General features: G+C 39.3%; 2 protein-coding genes across 3 annotated transcripts in view; one reads left to right on the top strand and one right to left on the bottom strand.

Annotated features, from left to right (window-relative positions):
• GLG1 (golgi glycoprotein 1) overlaps window positions 1-22,233 on the bottom strand; it is a 154,213-nt gene that overhangs the window by 104,270 nt on the left and 27,710 nt on the right. The window lies entirely within an intron of this gene.
• On the top strand, window positions 17,257-17,568 carry LOC133078844 (large ribosomal subunit protein eL36-like). The gene is given in 1 exon segment (XM_061174018.1): window positions 17,257-17,568. A coding segment is annotated over 1 exon segment (312 nt).

The raw sequence follows: 22,233 nt of genomic DNA, 5'->3' as shown, positions 1-22,233 counted from the left end.
GATTGCATTGAACTGATCTGCAGGTCTTCCAAATCTAGGAAGAATATTATCTCTTTCTGTTAAGTTGGATCTTTACTTTTGTGGACAAAGAATGTTGCCTGCCATTCCAGTAAACAAACAATGTTGCCCGTCATTCCAGTAAACAGCAAATGTGGCCACCACCAAGCCACCAGCCACTGCAGCCCCCACCCCGTCACAGTGCCACAGTGCCACAGTGTGCTATAAGGGGAATTCAGGATAGAGAAAAAACAGGATACTGGCCCTAAATAGTTAAGACGCCTATCTAAGAAATAATTTCAACGAGCCCAGACTCTAGCATCTTCCCATACATAGAAAAGCAATAAAATCATTAACTTGAAATGTCTGGGGGTTTTTTTGTGATTAGCAGTAATCTTTTTTTTTTTTTAATTATTTATTTATTTATTTATGGCTGTGTTGGGTCTTCGTTTCTGTGCGAGGGCTTTCTCTAGTTGTGGCAAGCGGGGGCCGCTCTTCATCGCGGTGCGCGGGCCTCTCACTGTCGCGGCCTCTCCTGTTGCGGAGCACAGGCTCCAGACGCGCAGGCTCAGTAATTGTGGCTCACGGGCCCAGCCGCTCCGCGGCATGTGGGATCCTCCCAGACCAGGGCTCGAACCCGTGTCCCCTGCACTGGCAGGCAGACCCGCAACCACTGCGCCACCAGGGAAGCCCCAGCAGTAATCTTTTGATGTTCAACTACATGACTCTTTTTCAGCAAAAATTACTATATATCCTAGCTCCTCCCTTACCTCTTTGGAACAGTTCCTCAGAGCTATCTTTCAGCAAGGTCCCGAAATAAAACATAACTTGCAATTTTTAGGTTGTGCATTTTTCTTCAGTTGACACTTTCTTTGAGCAAATTTATTCTTATGTATTTTTTAATGCAAATGTTAAAATCTACTAAACACATAAAAACAAAGCAGAGGGCTTCCCTGGTGGCACAGTGGTTGAGAATCTGCCTGCCAATGCAGGGAACACGGGTTCGAGCCCTGGTCTGGTAAGAACCCACATGCCGCGGAGCAACTAGGCCCGTGAGCCACAACTACTGAGCCTGCGCGTCTGGAGCCTGTGCTCCGCAACAAGAGAGGCCGCGATAGTGAGAGGCCCGCGCACCACGATGAAGAGTGGCCCCCGCTTGCCGCAACTAGAGAAAGCCCTCGCACAGAAACGAAGACCCAACACAGCCAAAAAAATTAATTAATTAATTAATTAATTATAAAAAACCAAAACAAAACAAACCAAAAAAACCAAAACCAAAGCAGAGTTTATGCTTTTTTTTTGGCTACGCTAAGTCTTTATTGCAGCACACGGACTTAGTTTCCCCGCGGCATGTGGGATCTTAGTTCCCCGACCAGGGATCGAACCTGCGTCCCCTGCATTGGAAGGTGGACCACCAGGGAAGTCCCAAGCAGAGCTTACTCTTTGTGATACCAGGTCTCAGATTCTCCTACGTTAACTGGGTGTCAATTTAGTTCTGACACTGTGAAATAAAATTCATATTCTATGGCAAGACAAGAAAAATTTAAACATAAAAAATTTTCTCTGCCCTCTGGCCTCCTCTCTCCCCGCCTACTGTGTATCTGCTTTATGCATCAACCAAACCTCCCCCATCAGAAGAAATACCTGCTCAAGCTAAGCAAAGAGCAACATTCTCCTAAAATCAACAAGACAACTCCTTAAAAGATAACATTCCTTCTTGATCTTGTAAGGGCCATGCTTAGATCTGGATTGTGTAAACTGTCAATAATACGTCATTTAATGTACAGCCCTCGTCTAAAAGGACTTATGTAACTGTGTTTTGACTTCCAATGGGAGGAACAGTTCTGGGAGCTTTCTGAGATGCTCTTCCCAAGTTATAATCCTCAAATTTGGCTCAAATAAAATTTTCCACTACTTTCATATACTGACTACTGATTAATTTTCATCGTCACACTAACTACCCAGAGTTAGGGCAGACCACACAAGTTGAGGGCTCGGTTTCACAAGACTGCCCTTACTTCAGATGCCAGTCGTGAATCTCAGGTCCCAAGGACACTTGTAATTCTTCTGACTTGGCTACAAATTTGAGGGTCCCCATGACCCCCTCCTCAAGTTTAATAACTCTCTAGACAAAATCACAGAACTTAGGAAAACATTTTACTTACATTTACCAGTTTATTATAAAAGATACAACTCAGGAACAGTCAAATGGAAGAGATGCCTAGGGCAAAGTGAGGAAAGGCGCCACAGAGCTTCAGGCCCACACAGGGCATGTCACCTCCTGGCACCTTGATCTGTTCAACAACACAGAAGCTCCCCAGGTCTTCTAGTTTGAGTTTTTATAACGCTCAGTCTCCAGAGAGCCATCCCACCCCATCCTTGGAGGCTGGTGGGTGGGACTGAACGTTCCAACCTTCTAATCACTTCTGATGACCGGCCCATTCTCAGGCTATCTAGGGGTCTTAAATCACTTCATTAGCATAACCTCAAGTGTAATGAAAGGGGCGTGTTATGAAGTAACAAATCCTATTACTCAGGAAATTCCAAGGGTTTTCGAAGCTCTGTGCCAGGAACTGGAGACAAAGATCAAATATATATTTTATTATACCACTCTTTTAAAAAATGAGGAGGTGAAAAAAAAAATTAATTACATGGGACTGAGTGAACTGATGAGGATGATTATAATTTTTGTGACTTTCTGTTTGAATAAAAAAAAAAAAAATCCCACAAGGACCCAGAGGCAAAAAATATACAAATCAATTTTCACTGCAAAGTAAAGGAGCTGTTACAGTGGAGGATTACTGGACTGAATGTCAATATTATGACATAGTATGAGTGTGTTTCGTGTTTGGTAATTGCAATCATTGTTGCTTTTGTTGTGGTCATCCAGTTACAATGCTTGTCAGTTTATTTATCTCTTGTAAAAATAAAATACAGTGTGTGTGTGTGAAAAAAAAAAAAATGAGGAGGGAAACCTGGTTTCTTGTAAATACACCACTAATTCTCCAGTGTGGAAGTGCAGTGGTGCTGTGTATGAGGTGGACCGCTCAGTCTCCTCTACAACTGCCTTTAAAAAAATATCAGAGCTTCCCTGGTGGCGCAGTGGTTGGGAGTCCGCCTGCCAATGCAGGGGACACCGGTTCGAGCCCTGGTCTGGGAAGATCCCACATGCCGCGGAGCGACTAGGCCCGTGAGCCACAACTGCTGAGCCTGCGCGTCTGGAGCCTGTGCTCCGCAACAAGAGAGGCCGCGATAGTGAGAGGCCAGCGCACCGCAATGAAGAGTGGCCCCCGCTTGCCATAACTAGAGAAAGCCCTCACACAGAAACAAAGACCCAACACAGCCATACATAAATACATACATACATACATAAATAAATTAAAAAAAAAATCAAAACTAGGCCGGGTCACTTCCAGCACAAGGGCCAGAAGAATGTGAGCAGTTTCCTGTGGGGTTTGCCTTTACAGTGTCGTTGCAGCCACACCTCAGCCACACCTCAGAAGAGGCAGATTCAGGGAGAGTTCTCCATTCTCCCTTTCTTAAGAGAAATCTTCCCTCTTAATTTGTACTTAAGTCCATGGTTGAGTAACAGGACCTTGTTTTATCTTTGCTCAAAATTTGTTTTGACAGATTCTAGCTTAACAGTGTTAGTTAGACAAACGGCAATTTTCTGGAACATTCTTTTTTTTTTTTTTTTGGCCCAGTGTAGAAGCGCGGAGTCCTAACCACTGGACTGCCAAGGAATCCCCTGGAACATTCTTTAAAATATGGACTCCAGAGCAGTTTCCATTCTAGTTCTTATTACACTTTGCCATTATTTTGGTCTTCTTGTAGCTGTTAAAAGCTGAGTTTTCACTGTATATCCAAATTCCATAATTTGGTATAAGAAACAGCTCTGTTATAGAAGTAGCCATCTGATAATAGCAGGACTCACATATACAAAGATACAAATTATCCATCTAGATTTATCATGGGATTATTAAAAATCCTCAACCACGGGAATTCCCTGGTGGTTAGAACTCTGCACTTTCACAGCTGTGGGCCCAGGTTCGATCCCTGGTCGGGGAACGAAGATCCCGCAAGCCGCGTGGTGCAGCAAAAACAAAAAACAAACCCAAAAAACCCTTCAACCCAAAGCATATGCATCCAACATTCGTCTTTTTATTTTTTTTTAAATAAATTTATTCATTTTATTTATTTATTTTTGGCTACATTGGGTCTTCATTGCTGCACGCGGGCTTTCTTTAGTTGCAGTGAGTGGGGGCTAGTCTTCGTTGTGGTGTGCAGGCTTGTCATTGCGGTGGCTTCTCTTGTTGCCGAGCACGGGCTCTAGGCGTGCGGGCTTCAGTAGTTGTGGCACGCGGGCTCTAGAGCGCAGGCTCAGTAGTTGTGATGCACAGGCTTAGTTGCTCCGCGGCATGTGGGATCCTCCCGGACCAGGGCTCGAACCCGTGCCCCCTGCACTGGCAGGCGGACTCTCAACCACTGTGCCACCAGGGAAGCCCGCATCCAACATTCTTAACCATGGCAACATAGTTTACAACCATGCTAAACCTCAGTAACGTAAGTCTTTAAGAACCAGGTACAACACAAAATGATCTTTAAAGAGATACTTGGGAATTACTATGCTCACAAAAACAGTCTTGGGGAATAAAAACCAATTTGTACAATTCCTCAGTATTACTTACTTAAACCCTACTTTGTTTGAAAATATTTAAGACAGAATTTTTTCAATAAATGGGTTGAGATTCCTACACTCTTCTGAATATATTAGTGCTAAATATCAGTTGGTCACTGAAAGTCAGATGGGACATCATTAAATCAGGATGAAAATGACTAGTCAGGGAAAGAGCTATGTTATACCCAAGAACTTTGGCAAAGTGCACGAATAAAATTATTTTCTAATAGGATGGATCTTATTAATATTCATTTCCTCAACTTGCAAATTCAACGACATCATTGCTTTGTCACTTTAATTAGCTCTCTGCTCAACAGTGGACCTACTGATAGATACCCCAATAAAGATGAGATGCTAATATAAAAAGATGTAATTTCCTTCAGTTTATTTTATAGGATTTTGTGGTAAAATGGAAAAAAATAATTTAAAAAACAGTTATAGCTGTGCTTGGAGATATTAACTAAATGGACTATTCTCACATACTGATCAAATGATCACTATGGTAGTTTAAAAGTTCACAAATTACAATTTTTCCTTCTTTGAAAACTGAATCAGGTCACCAAATTCCCCAAACCATAATCTTGTCTTGTTTAGTGGCTTTGTTTCAGACAACGAAACATAAAATAGGTCAGTTATTCATGTTGCGAAGGGACTTGCCATACAGAACAAAAACTTAAAACTTAGCACAAATTTCCTTTAAATCACTAACTCCATCAATACATTTAAAATGTGATTCTATTCTTCAAAGAATGATTTGCCACTATTTTTACATTTCTGTATAAAATAACCATGCATGACACCAAGATAACTGTTAAAAGTGTGTTAACCAGATTCTTAATATAGTGCGGCAGTGGCAGAATTTTCACATACTGCAGAAGATGGCAAAGAAGAAAGTCTCCTGCTAGCTCCTTTTTGTACAGCAAGAACTAGGATCATGCCTGGGCTTTCTATCACTTACTTATGCTAAGGAACTCGCTCTGGAACACATAAACTCATATTTGTATTTTGCTTTGGAATTTCATATGATTTTACTTAGCAACAGATTAACTTTATTAATTATGTTTTTCTTGAGCTAATTATTAATAAAATGTGCTCCCATTCTGAAAACAGGTTGAGCAATGGCTCAGAAACAATTAGCCTAGGATAGAAACAATTTCTGTGGAAAAAAGTCACTAATTCATACAGGACAATTATAAGCTGGTGAGTTAATTCTAAATTCCTAAATCACACACTCACACACAAATACCCTTTTGCTTTTACTACAAGAAAGTGAAAGAGTCCTATAGGAGAAAAGCAAGATGATGGAAACGGGCAACAATACTGAATATTTTTATCACATTATAAAACTTGGTTTTAAATACTAGAAGTTCTTTTACTAGAAAGTTTAAAGTTTTTTTACTAGAAGAAATGGACTTCTCTCCACAAAACGTATGTTTTTGTTTGAGGCTAACTCAAGCACGTTTATTTAACCAATTTTTGTATGGAGCACCCTGTTAGGCAGGTTATATGGAAAATAACCTAAAGTCTGGAGCCAAGGGGCAAAAACAGAGCTAAAACTAACAGTCTAACTGTATGTAGGCTGTTTACATTATGTAGGCAGATAAGAACAACTTATAAGAACAACCCTAATAATATGTCTTTAATTAACTTAATCGTATTCTCATAAAGAAAATGTATTCAGATTGTCACTGTTCAGAACAGTGAAGTACTTTATTAATTTAGTAGGAGGAAGATTTACCCTCCACACTTGAATCAGTAGGGTGAATCTATACTTTTCTTACTGACCAATTTCTCCCTCAATCCCCCATAAAATTGGCATAGTTAGCAAAACTAGAAGGAACCCAGGGTCTGATTTAATAGATTTGTAAATCCTTATCTCAAATATCACAAACTTTTCTATAACTACATAATATTTGAGTTGTGAGTTTCATTTTATTTTTAGGGATATTTATTCACTGGATAGTTATCCATTTTATTTTATAGTAAGTTAGATGAAGTAAAGCAGTAAGAATCTCAATTGAGAGAAATTTTAATCATAGAGAGTTTTAGGTACTAAAATAGGCAGGAAGCTCTATTAGGGTCTAAGAAGCAACGGAGTATAGGCTACTCTAAGAGCATGTGATTGGGTGACAGTGAACACAATTTGCAGACACTACTAGATCAAAGCCCAGGAGAACATTTTAAAATGTTAGACACACACTAAAGAAAGTAGTAAAACAATGAAACTCTGGGTAATTAAGAATTCAAAATATTTGCATTTTTATTTACAGATGGTTCTCAACTTTCATAATCTGATTTTCATACATTATATACTTACATACCTAGGAGAATTTTAAATGTTGATTTTAAATATTGTGTTTACCAGCTGGCAAATTTTTAAGCTACTGAGTGGAGGTACTACTTGCCCAGCAATATTTCACCTTTGGCAGTATCACCTCTTAAGGCATATCACTGTGAAATTATTAGAATATTTTATTGGGCTTAGAGGGAAAAAAAGGGAAGAAAAATGCAAGTGCTAAATACTAGCAGAAAGAAGCATTTCAAATTTAATTTACTGCTTTCTGGCCTAGAGCCAGTCTTCCATGAATTCAATTATAAAGGATGAATAATAAAATGAAAGAGTGTGCATAAATGTTTGAACTATATTATTGAAGACTGTACCTAAAAGGTTAAGAGTAAGTTAGGATTTTATAATATTTGTTAACTCGCCGAGCACCTGCTTTATAACATGTAAGTTTAACTTTAACCTATATGACTTTTATCCTTGTATCCATGGATACACATTCATAAATTTGAGTACTTGAGAACCTCAAGACATTTTTAGTGGATGTGAAGAATCTGCTTTCTTTCTTGGGCCAGGGGGGTGGGGTGGGGGGAACACTTGTTTTTCCCCCCAAAGTTAGTTACTTTGGCCCTACTTTGGGACTGGAGTAGTTAGAAGAAAAGGGATATCCCAAGAGAGGAGCAGATAAAATAAGGTTGACTCTTGAACAACTAGGGGGAGTTAAGGGCGCAGACCCTACTCACAGTCGAAAATCCGAGGATAACTTTAGAGTTGGCCCTCTGTATCTGTGGTTCCACATCTGCGAATTCAACCAACCTCTGATCATGTAGTACTGTAGTATTTACTGAAAAAACATCTGCGTATGAGTGGACCTGTGCAGTTCAAATCCGTACCTTCAAAGGTCAACTGTAAAATGAAAATTTAACTTACTTCTATTATCCATTCTGTCACTGACTGTGCATCTTCCTTTCACTTTTTAAATGAGGAGTCAGACCACATTTCCTGATTTCCTGCTTCATGTGATTTTTATCATTAAGAGTCATCTTCTCTATCCCATTTTTTGGCTTTCTGCTGTTTCCGATGTTTAAAAAACAACTCTCTCCTCCTTAACCCTTTATCTTCTTTAACCCTCCATCCTCTCTTAGTTTTGGACAGTGACACAAGATTATGTGTCAACTTGACTGGGCCAACAGGTGCCCAGATATTTGGTCAAACATTATTCCCATCCAGGATTTAGTCTGATCTCCTTAGCTTCAGTGTTTCTAATGACCTGACAGTTTTTGAGGAAGCCTGGTCAGGTATTTTGTAGAATGTCCTTCAACTTTGGTTAGTGTGATGTTTTTCTCATAGGATATAGGTTTTGGGGAAGAACTGCCATTCTCAACACATCATATCAAGGGCATACATGCTGATGATGCCAACTTTGATCACCCGGCCAAGGGAGTGTTTGCCAGGTTTCTCCACTGTAAAATGACTCCCTTCCACCTTTCCACATTCTACTCTTTGGAAGCAATTCACTGAGTTCAGCCCATACTCAAGAGGGGAATGGGGAGTTAAGCTCTACCTCTTGGAAGAGGAGGTATCTACATAAATTATTTTTAATTCTTATTCTACCATGGCATCATCATTCCCCCAGTAAGCAATGCCCACATACCCAATGGAACTTTGGGTTTACTTTTGATTCCTTTTTCTCCTGCAAGTCCCCTATCTTAGTCCTTTAACAAGCTCTCCTTAGTCATCTTTTTTCAGTATTAGATTTAGTCAATCTCCTTTCTTTCTGTCACTGTTTTAATCCAAATCCTCATTTTCTAGATGACAATCTCTGAGGTCTTTTTTTTTTTGTGTGGCCTCCATGCCTTGTTCTGTTCCAATCTGCCTTTCATATATCATACAGTCATACTGTATGAGACAGAAATTTCCGGAGAGACAGAAAGAGTATCCCTGATTTGTACCTACAATGTAGAAAGTACATAATAAATAACTGTTGGGGAAGTAGAAGATACAACAAAATTTTTCTTTACCGTAGTTTAGTCTCCATGCTAGGAAAATAAAAACAGCTTGCAAAAAATTAAAGAAACAATAGAAATATTTAAATGTTAATTATTTTAAACAACACATATTGCTGAGGTGTGGATGAAAAGTATTTATAATACAGGAAGAGTGTAAACGTCAGAGGAGAAAATGTTTAAGGTGCTGCAAAACTACAACTAACTAAGAAGCTAAGAAAAGGAAAATGTCCTTGCCCAGGAAAATAATCTAAGGAAATCCTTCAGACTCCTCAATGGTCTCTTCAAATCTGGTGTTTTGAATTTTTTATAGGAGAACATTTTGACTAAAATGACATAGCCTATTCCACAGGGATCCAATCTTGTCTCTTGACCTATGAGCTGGAGATAATGTGGTATAGCTTTTCCAACTATTTAACATATGAAATAAAAAATGGTAACAGTGGCAAAAAAGTGTGGGGAGGGGTTACAAAGGGGACACATTTTTGTTGAGAAAATAAAGTGTAAGTTACCCAAATGTCATTTACTTTTTTTTGCTTTTATAGAATGCTCACAACATTTCTGACTAGAAAAGGTTTAAAATTATATTTAAAATAGGGAAATATGATTGCATAGAGGTTGAAAACTTTAAATCAGCAAAACACCAAAACTTTACTATGAAGTTCTCAAAGTCATTGCTGAGGACTAACAGCTGGGATCTACAATTTGGGTTATGGAACATGAGCACTGGCCTCTTGGACTTGCCTTTCATTAAAAGAGACAGAGAGAGAGTGCATGCTAGCGAGCGCGCGCGTGTGCTATTTGCCTCCTCTGTTCTGTGTTTTGGTGGAAGGAGCACAGTAAGTTCAATTACCTGTGTTATGAACATCTCCTTCAGCTCTAGCTTGGCTCAGGGTGATTTCAGTGAAGTTTACAATGCCAACTCTTTAGAATGTGAAATGAGCAAACTGACAAGTATCTCTTTATTCTAATGAAACAAGTGAATTCAAAACATTAGTTTCCTAGGACACAGAACTGTTTTTGATTTGGGTCACTCAGAAATAAAACTCCCCAAAATATTCTTAAGTGGTTCAGGGACTTGGACAATGATAAACAATAAAATATTTGCAAACAATGCGGGCCCAGATGGAGGTGTAGGGATAAGAGCTACTTTGGCCACCTTGCCAGCCACCAGGTGGAGGCTGTGAAGGAAGCCTGCCCAGAAGTGAACGCAGCTAAGAGGATGAGCCCAGTATTTAGCTAAGCCCAAAGCCAGTGTTATACCTTATCTTTACAGTTACATGAAGTAAATTATCTTTTTATCTTAAGCTAGTTTGGATAGGACTTCCTGTTATTACAAAAGAATCATAACTCCTGACATAGTGAGGAACATACACTTTATACTTAAATCTCACTCTGACAAAACGAAGGTGAAAGAAACAGAACAATTTTACCACTCTTTAATCTAGCCCATGTTTATTTAAAGTTGTAATGACAACACAGTAAAGGTCCCTTTTCTTTCAAAGAAATTCAGTAGGATTATGTACTCTATATGTTAAATGCAATGAAGTTACCCAATCAAATTTAAGGAGATATGGGGAAAAGGAACATAGTAATTTTAAGACATTAATTTTTCTATTCTCTAGCAAATGGGCCTGTTTACTTCCACAGCACATTAACAGCAACTTCTCTCTTACATCTTCCAAAAGTAACAAGCCACACTTTCATATCCTATATCTATCTAATCTCAATGAGATCTGTCAGCCTTCTAAATCACAATTTTCAAGAAGGCCTAGAAGAGTTACTAAATTTTAACCTGCTTATTTGAAGTCTCATTTGTTTTTTAATGGGCACATGGCAAACTACTAAATTTACAGCTCAATATCATATAAATTCTATTAACACATCCCTGGCCGCAGCTATAGTGTACTGAAATCCTGGAGGGGGATTTCAGTGATAGTCTTACAGCAAAACAAACCAAATGGGAGTTTTGTGGAACTATTAAAAATAAAATGCCTGCCTCTCTGGAAGGCCCATGGATAACATGTAATTAGCCTTGGAAAGAAGTCACCATGCTTGTTTTCTCAGACAAAACAAAACAAAAAATAGAGTTTTGCTGCTGTTGGCTTGTAGTAATTGCTGCTACAACTACTACAAGAATGCAAGAGCCAAGAGAGAAAGCGAAAAATATTAAACAGAAAAACAAGTGTGGAAGAGAACTTGCTTATGTTTTCATAACAATGGTTCTAGATCACTGATGTAAAAATGTCGTAAATCTTAGAGCCTGGAAAAATTAACACACTCAATTTTGCAATTCAAAGCATTCTGAATTATTCAATGCTTGGAATAATTCCAGTTTGACTTTATAGTGACTTTCTCAGCTGACAATGAACCTAGACATAATTCATCATGCAAAATGCAAACATCAGTGTTGACCTTAACTACTGTGTGAGCATGTTACAAGGCACACAGTTATCAAATCACGTAAGGGGCAAAAGTATTCCTTACAGCACAACTACATTTATTAACTTATTTCTTTTGCCTGTGTCAACTATAAGATACAATATGAGTGGAGACAAAAGTACCAGCTGTTAAGCATCCCTTCACCATAACACAAATTTGATTCACCTTCTGCCATGTCTCTGACACACGGCTCTAAAGCATTTGTTTTGAGACTTCCCTGGAGGTCCAGTGGTTAAGACTACGTGCTTCCAATGCAGGAGGCTCGGGTTCGATCCCTGGTCGGGGAACTAAGATCCCACGTGCCGTGCGGTGCAGCCAAAATAATAAATAAATAAATAAAATATCAAAATAATTTAAAAAATAAAACATTTGTTTTGCTGTTCAAGAAAAGACATGTCTAATTTAAGACCACTAACCTCAAGACCCAAGAATCACAGCCACAGCCTACTGCAAATTACTAAAATATTTGATCTTCCTATAATACTTAAATACCTTAATTCCTAGCTTGTGTAGTCCAGAACGACATTATAAACCACATTTTTTTTTTGGGGCCGCGCCGCACAGCTTATGGGATCTCAGTTTCCCGACTAGGAATTGAACCCAGGCCACAGCAGTGAAAGCGCCGAACTCTAACCACTAGACCAGACCACCAGGGAACTCCCATAAACCACATTCTTAAAGAGGAGTGGCAAGCAAAGCCACTTGTTAAGTATCAAGAAAAACTGTCATTTCCTTAGCTACAGAGCATGTAAATATAATAGAAAATAAGAAAAATTTGTTTTTAGTAGAAGGAAATAAAATTATTACATCACATTCTTTTACATCTCACCTGTAGATTTAGACCAGAGAATGTCAAATTACTACTGCTTTGCTGCATATATATAAGGTAGCTTAGAAAAATGGCTCACTAAAAAAAACTGAATCCTAAAATAAATATAGATCACTGGATTAAGCTATTTTCAAAATAAGGTTGTTGTAAAAGTTTTAACCTTACATTTCCACCAAGCATGTCACAACTCATGAGTATGAGGTGGGTGACCTTTTGTCATCCAGGCACTATAACCGCCATCAATCAGTGTTTTGGTAACCATTTTTTTTTTATATCAAGCCTGAATTTTCCACACTGGTAACACTCAACTTCCTACAGCCACAAACATATCTGACTAACTTAAAACCCTAAAGATAACAAAAACATTTTGTTTCATCTGTGTTGTGTGTGTGTGTGTGTGTGTGTGTGTGTGCGTGTGTGTGTTTAAACTGAAACGAATGTTACCCTTGACTTTAATGACTCTTAGGTTCCCCTCTTGTAAAATGTGACTTCCAGCTATGTAATTTTTATAGTTCCACATATATTTTCTATTTGCAAAATGCTTAATCAATAGTATCTTAAATCTGGTATACATAAAAAAGCTTTAAAAAATATGTATGCGGTAATCCATTTCTGGTAATGGTGGGTTAAATTTTTTGGAACAACTCTCAAACTATAAACAACTAAAACTGTTGTAAAGGACTTCCCTGGTGGTGCAGTGGTTAAGAATCTGCCTGCCAATGCAGGGCACACGGGTTCAAGCCCTGGTCCAGGAAGATCCCACATGTCGTGGAGGAACTAAGCCCATGCACCACAACTACTGAACCTGTGCTCTAGAGCCCACGAGCCACAACTACTGAGCCTGCGAGCCACAACTACTGAAGCCCGCGTACCTGGAGTCCGTGATCTGCAACGACAGAAGCCCACGCACCACAAAGAAGAGTAGCCCCCACTCACCTCAACTAGAGAAGGCCCACGCATAGCAACAAACACCAAACGCAGCCAAGAAATTAAAAAATAAAATAAAAATCTTTAAAAAAATGTTGGGGGGCTTCCCTGGTGGCATAGTGGTTGAGAATCTGCCTGCTAATGCAGGGGACACAGGATCGAGCCCTGGTCTGGGAAGATCCCACATGCCGCGGAGCAACTAGGCCCGTGAGCCACAATTACTGAGCCTGCACGTCTGGAGCCTGTGCTCCGCAACAAGAGAGACCGCGATAGTGAGAGGCCCGCGCACCGCGATGAAGAGTGGCCCCCACTTGCCACAACTAGAGAAAGCCCTCGCACAGAAACGAAGACCCAACACAGCCATAAATAAATAAATAAATAAAAATTAAAAAAAAATTTAGTGTTAATTAAAAAAAAATAATAATAAAAAAATAAAAAAAGTTGGAAGATTAAAAATCTTCTAGAAAGCAATGAAGAGCTAACAATACTGTAGGTATTACTAAACCGCAGCCAAAGTTAAAGGGGTGCCCAGAAACACAGGAGAGCTCAAAAGCTCACTTTTCCCTTGAAGGTACTTGCTAAACGGATCAAAACGGATCCTCCTTTTTTAAGGGCCATGTGGGCAGAACCCAAGCCCAAGTCCTGCCCATCTTCCCATCTTTTTTTTTTTTTTTTTGCCCACGCCGCACGGCTTGCGGGATCTTACTCTCCCAACCAGATATACTGAACCCGGGCCCCCAGCTGTGGAAGTGCGGAGTCCTAGCCACTGGACCGCCAGGGAATTCCCTCAAAAGGCTACACTCTTAAGTCAAGGACAAACTGCCAGTAAACTAGCCCTTCCACAGATTTATACTGTCTGGGCATTTCAGAAAACCTCAAGACTATGAAACTGATTTAAGGTGGTCCTGGACTGGTAGTGGTCCAAATTGCCTGACAGAAACAAATAAAAATCCTTTCTGAAAAACAGCATTTTCATCTAAGTCATGAATTATTCCTACAAATAATTTTCCAAAAGATAATGAGCAACATACAGTAAAAATAACTAAACATACTATGAAACAAGACACCATGAATGAGAATCAGCAGAAAGACAAACAGATCTTAAAAGCCTTCAGTTATTGAAATTATCAGACAGAGATGATAGAACAATCATATTTGCTATACTTAACCTTTAGAACAACAGGAAAAAATAATCATTTATCATTTCTTATATTAATTACTTTTTGAAAAATATTTTATGAATAATTTAGGGCAGAATAAAATGAAAGTGAAAAATTCTATTAGAAATCTTAACATATATTTTAACACAGTAAACCCAATATTTATTCTATATTTTCCTGAGTTTGAAGGTATACATACCCAGATGCCTATCAACTGTTAATCACAAACCTGGAACATATCCACCTTGTAATACTGATTCCAGAATCCAAAAACATCTCTACTAGATTCTAATTTATCATTACGTCTGGTTCTTCTTGCACTTGCATCATCAAAATGCAATAGTTTTGAAAATTTTGATACCTCATAATCTTGTTGAAAACAGAACTGACTCTGCTTCACCACTGCAAAACATTTTCATTTATATATTAATAAAAACCAATCAGAATAATAAATCCAAAGAATATTTTCATTTTTACAATACCTATATCCTTCTATTCACCTTTATATACACACTTGACTTCAGCATTTGTCCACCTGTCTGGTAAATCTGAGTGCAAAAACGTCATAAAAGATGTACAGGGGCTTCCCTGGTGGTGCAGTGGTTAAGAATCTGTCTGCCAATGTAGGGGACACGGGTTCAAGCCCTGGTCCGGGAAGATCCCAAGTGCCGCGGAGCAACTAAGCCCGTGTGCCACAACTACTGAGCCTGCGCTCTAGAGCCCGCGAGCCACAACTACTGAAGCCCGTGTGCCACAACTACTGAAGCCCGCACGCCTAGAGCCTGTGCTCTGCAACAAGAGAAGCCACCACAATGAGAAGCCTGCGCCCCGCAACAAAGAGTAGCCTCCGCTCACTGCAACTAGAGAAAGCCCGCGTGCAGCAGCGAAGACCCAATAGAGCCAAAAATTAAATAAATGAATAAATAAATTTATATTAAAAAAAAGATGTACAAACACTGTCACACATCCTTCTAGCAAAAGAAGGTGTTCTAGATATGTGTCACAAAATACTGCATGATAAAGACCTTCTTGCTGAATAACTGAGAATACTATATTTCATTTTTATCCTTAGAAATAGTTTGTTCACTCAATTGAACTTTGAGTTTCAGAAAGTTTATCTAGGATATTGTCATCTAAAGACTCAGTCTGAAATGTTGCTTCTATACTATTAGAGTATAGACCACTGCTGTCCCACAGAAATACAATGTAAGCAACATACGCAATTTTTCCTAGTAGCCACATTAAAAAAAAAAGGAAATAGGTGAAATTAATTTTAATATGCTTTACTTAATCCAATATGTCCAAAATGTTATTTCAACACGTAAGCAATGTAAAAATTGAGAAAGTTTAAATTTCTTTTCTCTTTCCAAGTCTTTGAAATTCCATGTGTATTTTACAGCACACCTCAAATGCACTTTTTAAGTGCTCATTAGCCACATATAGCTGGTGGATACCATACCAAAATACATGTGTCTACAGTGCTATTTGTCTCTTTACGTTTATCTTCTAACTCATAAAATTGTGAAGTATATTCTTCTGTCAATGTTCTTCTCTTTGGGACTTCCTTGGAGGTCCAGTGTGTAAAATTCCACGCTCCCAATGCAGGGGGCCCGGATTGGATCCCTGGTCGGGAAACTAGATCCCGCATGCATGCCGCAACTAAGAGTGCACATGCTGCAACTAAGAAGCCCGCATGCTGCAACTAAGAAGCCTGCATGCTGCAACGAAGATCCCATGTGCTGCAACTAAGACCTGGCGCAGCCTAAATAAATATTTTTTAAAAAATGTTCCTCTCTGCCATTATGAACAGAAAATGAAAAATTCTGAATTTTCAACTGTGTTCTGTGAAAGCTTAATGTTAACTACAAAAATGGTATCTTAAGAGTTACAAAAGGGTTCAATGCATCCATATAATTGTAAAATAGAAAGTAAATATTCCCTTTGTTCTCTGAAAGACTTCTAAAAAAGAATAAGTGTCACGAGATATCCATATTCATAAATATTATTTTTCAAAAAAGAAACTCAAAAACTAAAATTGGGTCCAATAGAACCCTTTTAGTACAAGAGTTAAAGAAACGAAATAAACTTGACAAAATCTTTAGGGAACAGGAAAATATAAAAAGTGATCTAGCAGATTGGAAATGGAAGACCCTAACAATTTTGTAAAAGAAAGTTGGAATACTACCTGATTTTAAGACTTACAGTAGAGCAGTAGTAATTAAGAGTGTGCTATTGGCAAAAGCACAGATTTACAGATAAAAGGAATGAATATTAAAACTTGTAGATTGCAGGGATGTCCCTGGTGGCACAGTGGTTAAGACTCAGTGCTCCTAATGCAGGGAGCCCGGGTTCAATTCCTGGTCAGGGAAGTAGATCCCACATGCATGCCGCAACTAAGAGTTCGCATGCCACAACTAAGGAGACCGCGTGCCGCAACTAAGGAGCTGCAAGCTGCAACTAAGGGGCCCACTTGCCGCAACCAAGGAGCCCACCTGCCACAACTAAGGAGCTCACATGCCACAACTAAGGAGCCCTCCTGCCACAACTAAGGAGCCTGCGAGCCGCAACTAAGGAGGCCGCCTGCCGCAACACAACCAAATAAATAAATACAACCAAATAAATAAATAAATAATAAATAAATAAAAAGTACAACATAAATAGAAAAAAAAACTTGTAGATTGCAAACCAAAAAAAAGAAAGCAAATTTTACTACATGTAAATTATACCTTAATTTTTTTTAAAAAGGAAAAAATGATGAACTATGGTAAATTTAATTTTTTAAAAAAGTAGAAGAGTTAAGCAGCTGGGTATAACTGTAGAGAAAATTAGTATACTGAAAGGTAAGTAAAAAGAAATTATCCAGAATGTAGCACGAAGACGAAAGGTTAATAAATATGAAGACTCTGCCTCAGCAGCCATTAAGGAACAAAGCCATGGCTCTGTGCTACCCCATGGCCATGGGCCTCAACAAGGGCCACAAAGTGACCAAGAACATGAGCAAGCTGAGGCACAGCCACTGCCATGGACGCCTCACCAAGCACACCAAGTCCCTAAGGGACATGATCTGAGAAGTATGAGGCTTTGCCTCATACAAGCAGAGCATTTGGGACATGCTCAAGTTCTCCAAGGACACACAGGCCCTAAAGTTCATCAAGAAAAGAGTGGGGACACACATCCATGCCAAGAGGCAAGAGGACCTGAGTGATGTCCTGGCTGCCAAGAGGAAAGCAGCTGCCAAGGACTGAGCCCCCTCCCCTCTCTGTGCATAATAAAACCTTTATAGTAAAAAATAAATAAACATGAAAAAATAGCAAGAAATCTAACTTAACTGAAGTTCAAGAAGAAGAGAAAGAGTGGGGTGGAGGCAAATAATGGCTGAGAATTTTCCATAAAGAATGAAAGACACCAAATCAAAAGAAACTCAATAAAGCTCAAGTTGAGAAATAAAAGGAAATTCACACCAAGACAAATCATAGTGATCAAGAGAACACAGACAGAAAATCTGAAAAGAAGCCATAGGAACTAACTAACTGCTTAACAGTGACAGTGAAAGCCAAAAGACAGTGGAAAGGAAATGTGCTGAAAGAAAAAATATTCCAACCTAAAATTCTACACTGTTATTGATTTTTTAAGGCCACAAATCCCTCCCATTCCTTAAGGCACATCCCTCTGAATGTGACATTGTCCCTCTACCCATAAAGAGATGGAATCTAATTTCTCCACCCTTTGGAATGTGGGCTTGGCCATCTGACTTGCTCTTGTCAATGAGACACTAGCAAATATGACAACAGAAGCTTGAAAAGTACTTGTGCATTGGAGCTTGCCACTGCTTTTTTTTTTTTTTTAATAAATTTATTTATTTATTCTTGGCCACATTGGGTCTTCGTTACTGCACGTGGGCTTTCTCTAGTTGCGGCGAGCGGGGGCTGCTCTTCGTTGCGGTGCGTGGGCTTCTCATTGCGGTGGCTTCTCCTGTTGCGGAGCACGGGCTCTAGGCGCGTGGGCTTCAGTAGTTGTGGCATTTGGGCTCAGTAGTTGTGGCTCGCGGGCTTAGAGTGCACGCTCAGTAGTTGTGGCGCACGGGCTTAGTTGCTCCACAGCATGTGGGATCTTCCCGGCCCAGGGCTCGAACCCGTGTCCCCTGCGCTGGCAGGCAGATTCTTAACCACTGCGCCACCAGGGAAGTCCCTATATTGCTTTTTGAACCCAGCTACCACATGAAGGCATTTAGTCTAGCCAGCTGAGATATGAGAGACATGTTGCCCAGTTCCTTTCTCACCTTACCAAACCACCAGACATATAAGTGAGGTCATCTGGACTGTCCAGCTCCCAGCTGACGTGACAAGCGACTACAAGTAGATGAATGAGACACCAGGTAGATCAGAGACAAGCCAACCCCTTGAGCCCTGATCAAACTGCTGACCCACAGATTCATGAGGAAATAGTTGTTGTTTTTGAGTCATTAAGTTTGGGATGGTTTGTTAGTCAGAAATAGAAAACTGATATCTAGACCCAGCAAAAAATATCTTTTAAGAGTAAGGTAGGATAAAGACATTTCCAGACAAACAAAACCTGACAGCTGGCCAGCAGGAGACCCTCACTAAAAGATATTCTAAAAAATGTACTGTAGGCAGAAGGAAAGTGGTCCTAGATGGAAACTTAGAGAAGCAAGAAGGTATGAGGAGCAAAGAAAGTACTAACTAATGGGTAAATCTATAAAAATATTGCCTTTGTAACACAATAATAATAGTATCTTAAAATATTTTTTAAATTCAATGCCAGCAACCAATTCCAGGCATTATAATTTAATTTACCTGAGACATCTGGGTACTGATATTTTAAAAATCGCCCTAGGTACAACTAGAGTTTAGAATCACTGACTTAAATACGCCTGTATATTTAATGTTGGCATTAGTGCCCACCTTCCTCCCCCTTTTATTTGGCTTGCCTTTTCTGAAGTTACTGACTTGTGATTCTGCATTAAAATAAGCTTTAAAAAACGTATTGTCTCTGTAATACAAAGTGGCTTACTTTCAGAGATACTAAAGGCCTAAAAAACAATTACTATATAATTTCTAATTATTTCCCATCAACAGGATACTACTATAAATTCACAGGGTGTTCTCAGCTGCAAACACCCAAGAAAATTGCAGGTAAGGATAAAGCTAAACTGGTTTTCTGGTTAATGTTCTTCTACAGTATATTCAGCAAAATAGTAAGTAACACAAAAGACCAGGCTGCAGGTCATCTGTTAACTAACAGTAACAGATCAGGATATTGTGCTACTCAAAACACTATGTTAACTGTTGATTTTCCTAAATTGCTCTGTTGACCAGATATGGATGATGGTGCTTGTTATCTAATTCAAATTACAAATCTCAGAATTAAAATAAATCCCCAAACAAATCCTTTAATGATTAAAGATTTCCAAAATAATGAATTTTGGCTGCAATATCCAAATAAGTAAAAAGGGGTGGAATCAATATAAGGAAAAAGAGGGACTTCCCTGGTAGTCCAGTGGGTAAGACTCTATCCACATTCCCAATGCAGGGGGCCCAAGTTCCATCCCTGGTTAGGAAACTAGATCCTGCATGCATGCTGCAACTAAGAAGCCTGCATGCAGCAACTAAGAAGTCCGCATGTCGCAACGAAAAAAAACCATCCCACATGCTGCAAGGAAGATCCCATGTGCCGCAACTAAGACCCAGCACAGCCTAAATAAATAAATAAACAAATACATAATTTTTAAAAAACCTATTTAAAAATTTATATAAGGAACAAGAAAACAATGCACCTAACAGTTAATATAAGTGAGTAGAATATATGAACCATGCCTTATTGATTTTAAGATGAACCATTATTTTATGCACCACAGGGGGGGAAAACTGCCAATTGTAATTATGTCATAAAATTTAAGATACATCCTGATTTCCAAAATGTTAATGTGGGGCTTCCCTGGTGGCGCAGTGGTTAAGAATCCGCCTGCCAATGCAGGGGACACGGGTTCGAGCCCTGGTCTGGGAAGATCCCACATGCCGTGGAACAACTAAGCCCGTGCGCCACAACTACTGAGTCTGCGCTCTAGAGCCCGTGAGCCACAACTACTGAAGCCCACGCGCCTACAGCCCGTGCTCCGCAACAAGAGAAGCCACTGCAATGAGAAGCCCATGCATGGCAACGAAAAGTAGCCCCCGCTCACCACAACTAGAGAAAGCCCGCACGCAGCAACGAAGACCCAATGCAGCCAAAAATAAATAAATTAAAATAAATAAATTTTTTAAAAATGTTAAGGCGAAAAATAAAAAGTGTGTTTCAGAATCGATAAAATATGATAAATGACAAAGCATTATAACCAGGTTTTTTTCTTTTATAGCTCTACTAAAACTTTTCTATTAAAACTCTCAGCCAGGGACTTCCCTGGTGGTGCAGTGGTTGAGAATCCGCCTGCCAATGCAGGGGACACAGGTTCGAGCCCTGGTCTGGGAAGATCCCACATGCCGCGGAGCAACTAAGCCCGTGCACCACAACTACTGAGCCTGCATTCTAGAGCCCGCGAGCCACAACTACTGAGCCCATGTGCCACAACTACTGAAGCCCGCGTGCCTAGAGCCCATGCTCTGCAACAAGAGAAGCTACCACAATGAGAATCCTGCGCACCACAAAGAAGACCCAACACAGCCAAAAATAAATAAAATAAAATAAATAAATTTATTTTAAAAAAAACTCTCAGCCAAACCAACCACACCACCCAATTTAACATCAAAATACAGCCTCAAAGAAATAACACACTCTATGCAGTAGGCAAAGGTATCAATGAGAAAATGTTGCATCTATGAAGAAATGGCAATATTCAAATTCATTACCATTCCTCAAGCAGCATCACAAAAATGCACGCACCAAAGAGCAAGCACAAGAGTAAGCACAAGTACCTGCGGGGGTGCTGTCTTTCTGTCTCAAACCCCAAGCTAGTTTAATTAAAGTCCACAGTGTCATGTGTACAGATTCTGATTAATAGAAGTCCACACCAGATGCAACTAGAGATTATCACACTAAGTGAAGTCAGAAAGAGAAAGACAAATACCATATGATTTCACTTATATGTGGAATCTAAAATATGACACAAATGAACCTATCTATGAAACAGAAGTAGAATCACGGACATAGAGAACAGATTGGTGGCTGCCAAGGGGGAGGGTGTTGTGGGAGGGATGGATTGGGAGGTTGGGGTGAGCAGATGTAAGCTATTGTATATAGAATAGATAAACAATGAGGTCCTACTGTATAGCACAGAGAACTATATTCAATATCCTATGATAAACCATAATGGAACAGAATATTAAAAAAGAATGTTGGGAATTCCCTGGCGGTCCAGTGGTTAGGACTCCGGGCTCTCACTGCCAAGGGCTCAGGTTCAATCCCCGGTCAGGGAACTAAGATCCCACAAGCCGCATGGTGTGGTCCAAAAAAAAAAAAAAGAATATGTGTGTGTGTGTGTGTGTGTGTGTGTATATATATAACTGAATCACTTTACTATACAGTAGTAATTAACACAGCATTGTAAATCAACTATACTTCAATTAAAAAATTTTAAAAATAATTTTAAAGTCCATATCAACTATAAAAACTAACAAATTTGGTGAATTCCTATAAAAATGAAGGCTATGTAATGAGATACAGCAAGACGTTTTTCTTACTGAAGGTGACGGTAATTCAGATGGATTGTAAACCATTTAAAAAGAGTTGCACAAAATAAATAAATAAATAAAAATAAAGAGTTGCACATACATTATATATTATAGTCTAAAACAAATTTGTTCTGTAAAGGGACATAGAGTAATTATTTTAGGCTTTGTGGGCTACAAACAATCTCTACAGTCTTGTGGTATCTTCTTTTAACCTTTTAAAAACTG

This window comes from Eubalaena glacialis, chromosome 18, assembly GCF_028564815.1.
Source record: "Eubalaena glacialis isolate mEubGla1 chromosome 18, mEubGla1.1.hap2.+ XY, whole genome shotgun sequence".
In the NCBI taxonomy this organism is placed as follows: Eukaryota; Metazoa; Chordata; class Mammalia; order Artiodactyla; family Balaenidae; genus Eubalaena; species Eubalaena glacialis.
The sequence above is the reverse complement of the archived record's forward strand: the minus strand, read 5'-3'. Positions and strand labels throughout refer to the sequence as shown.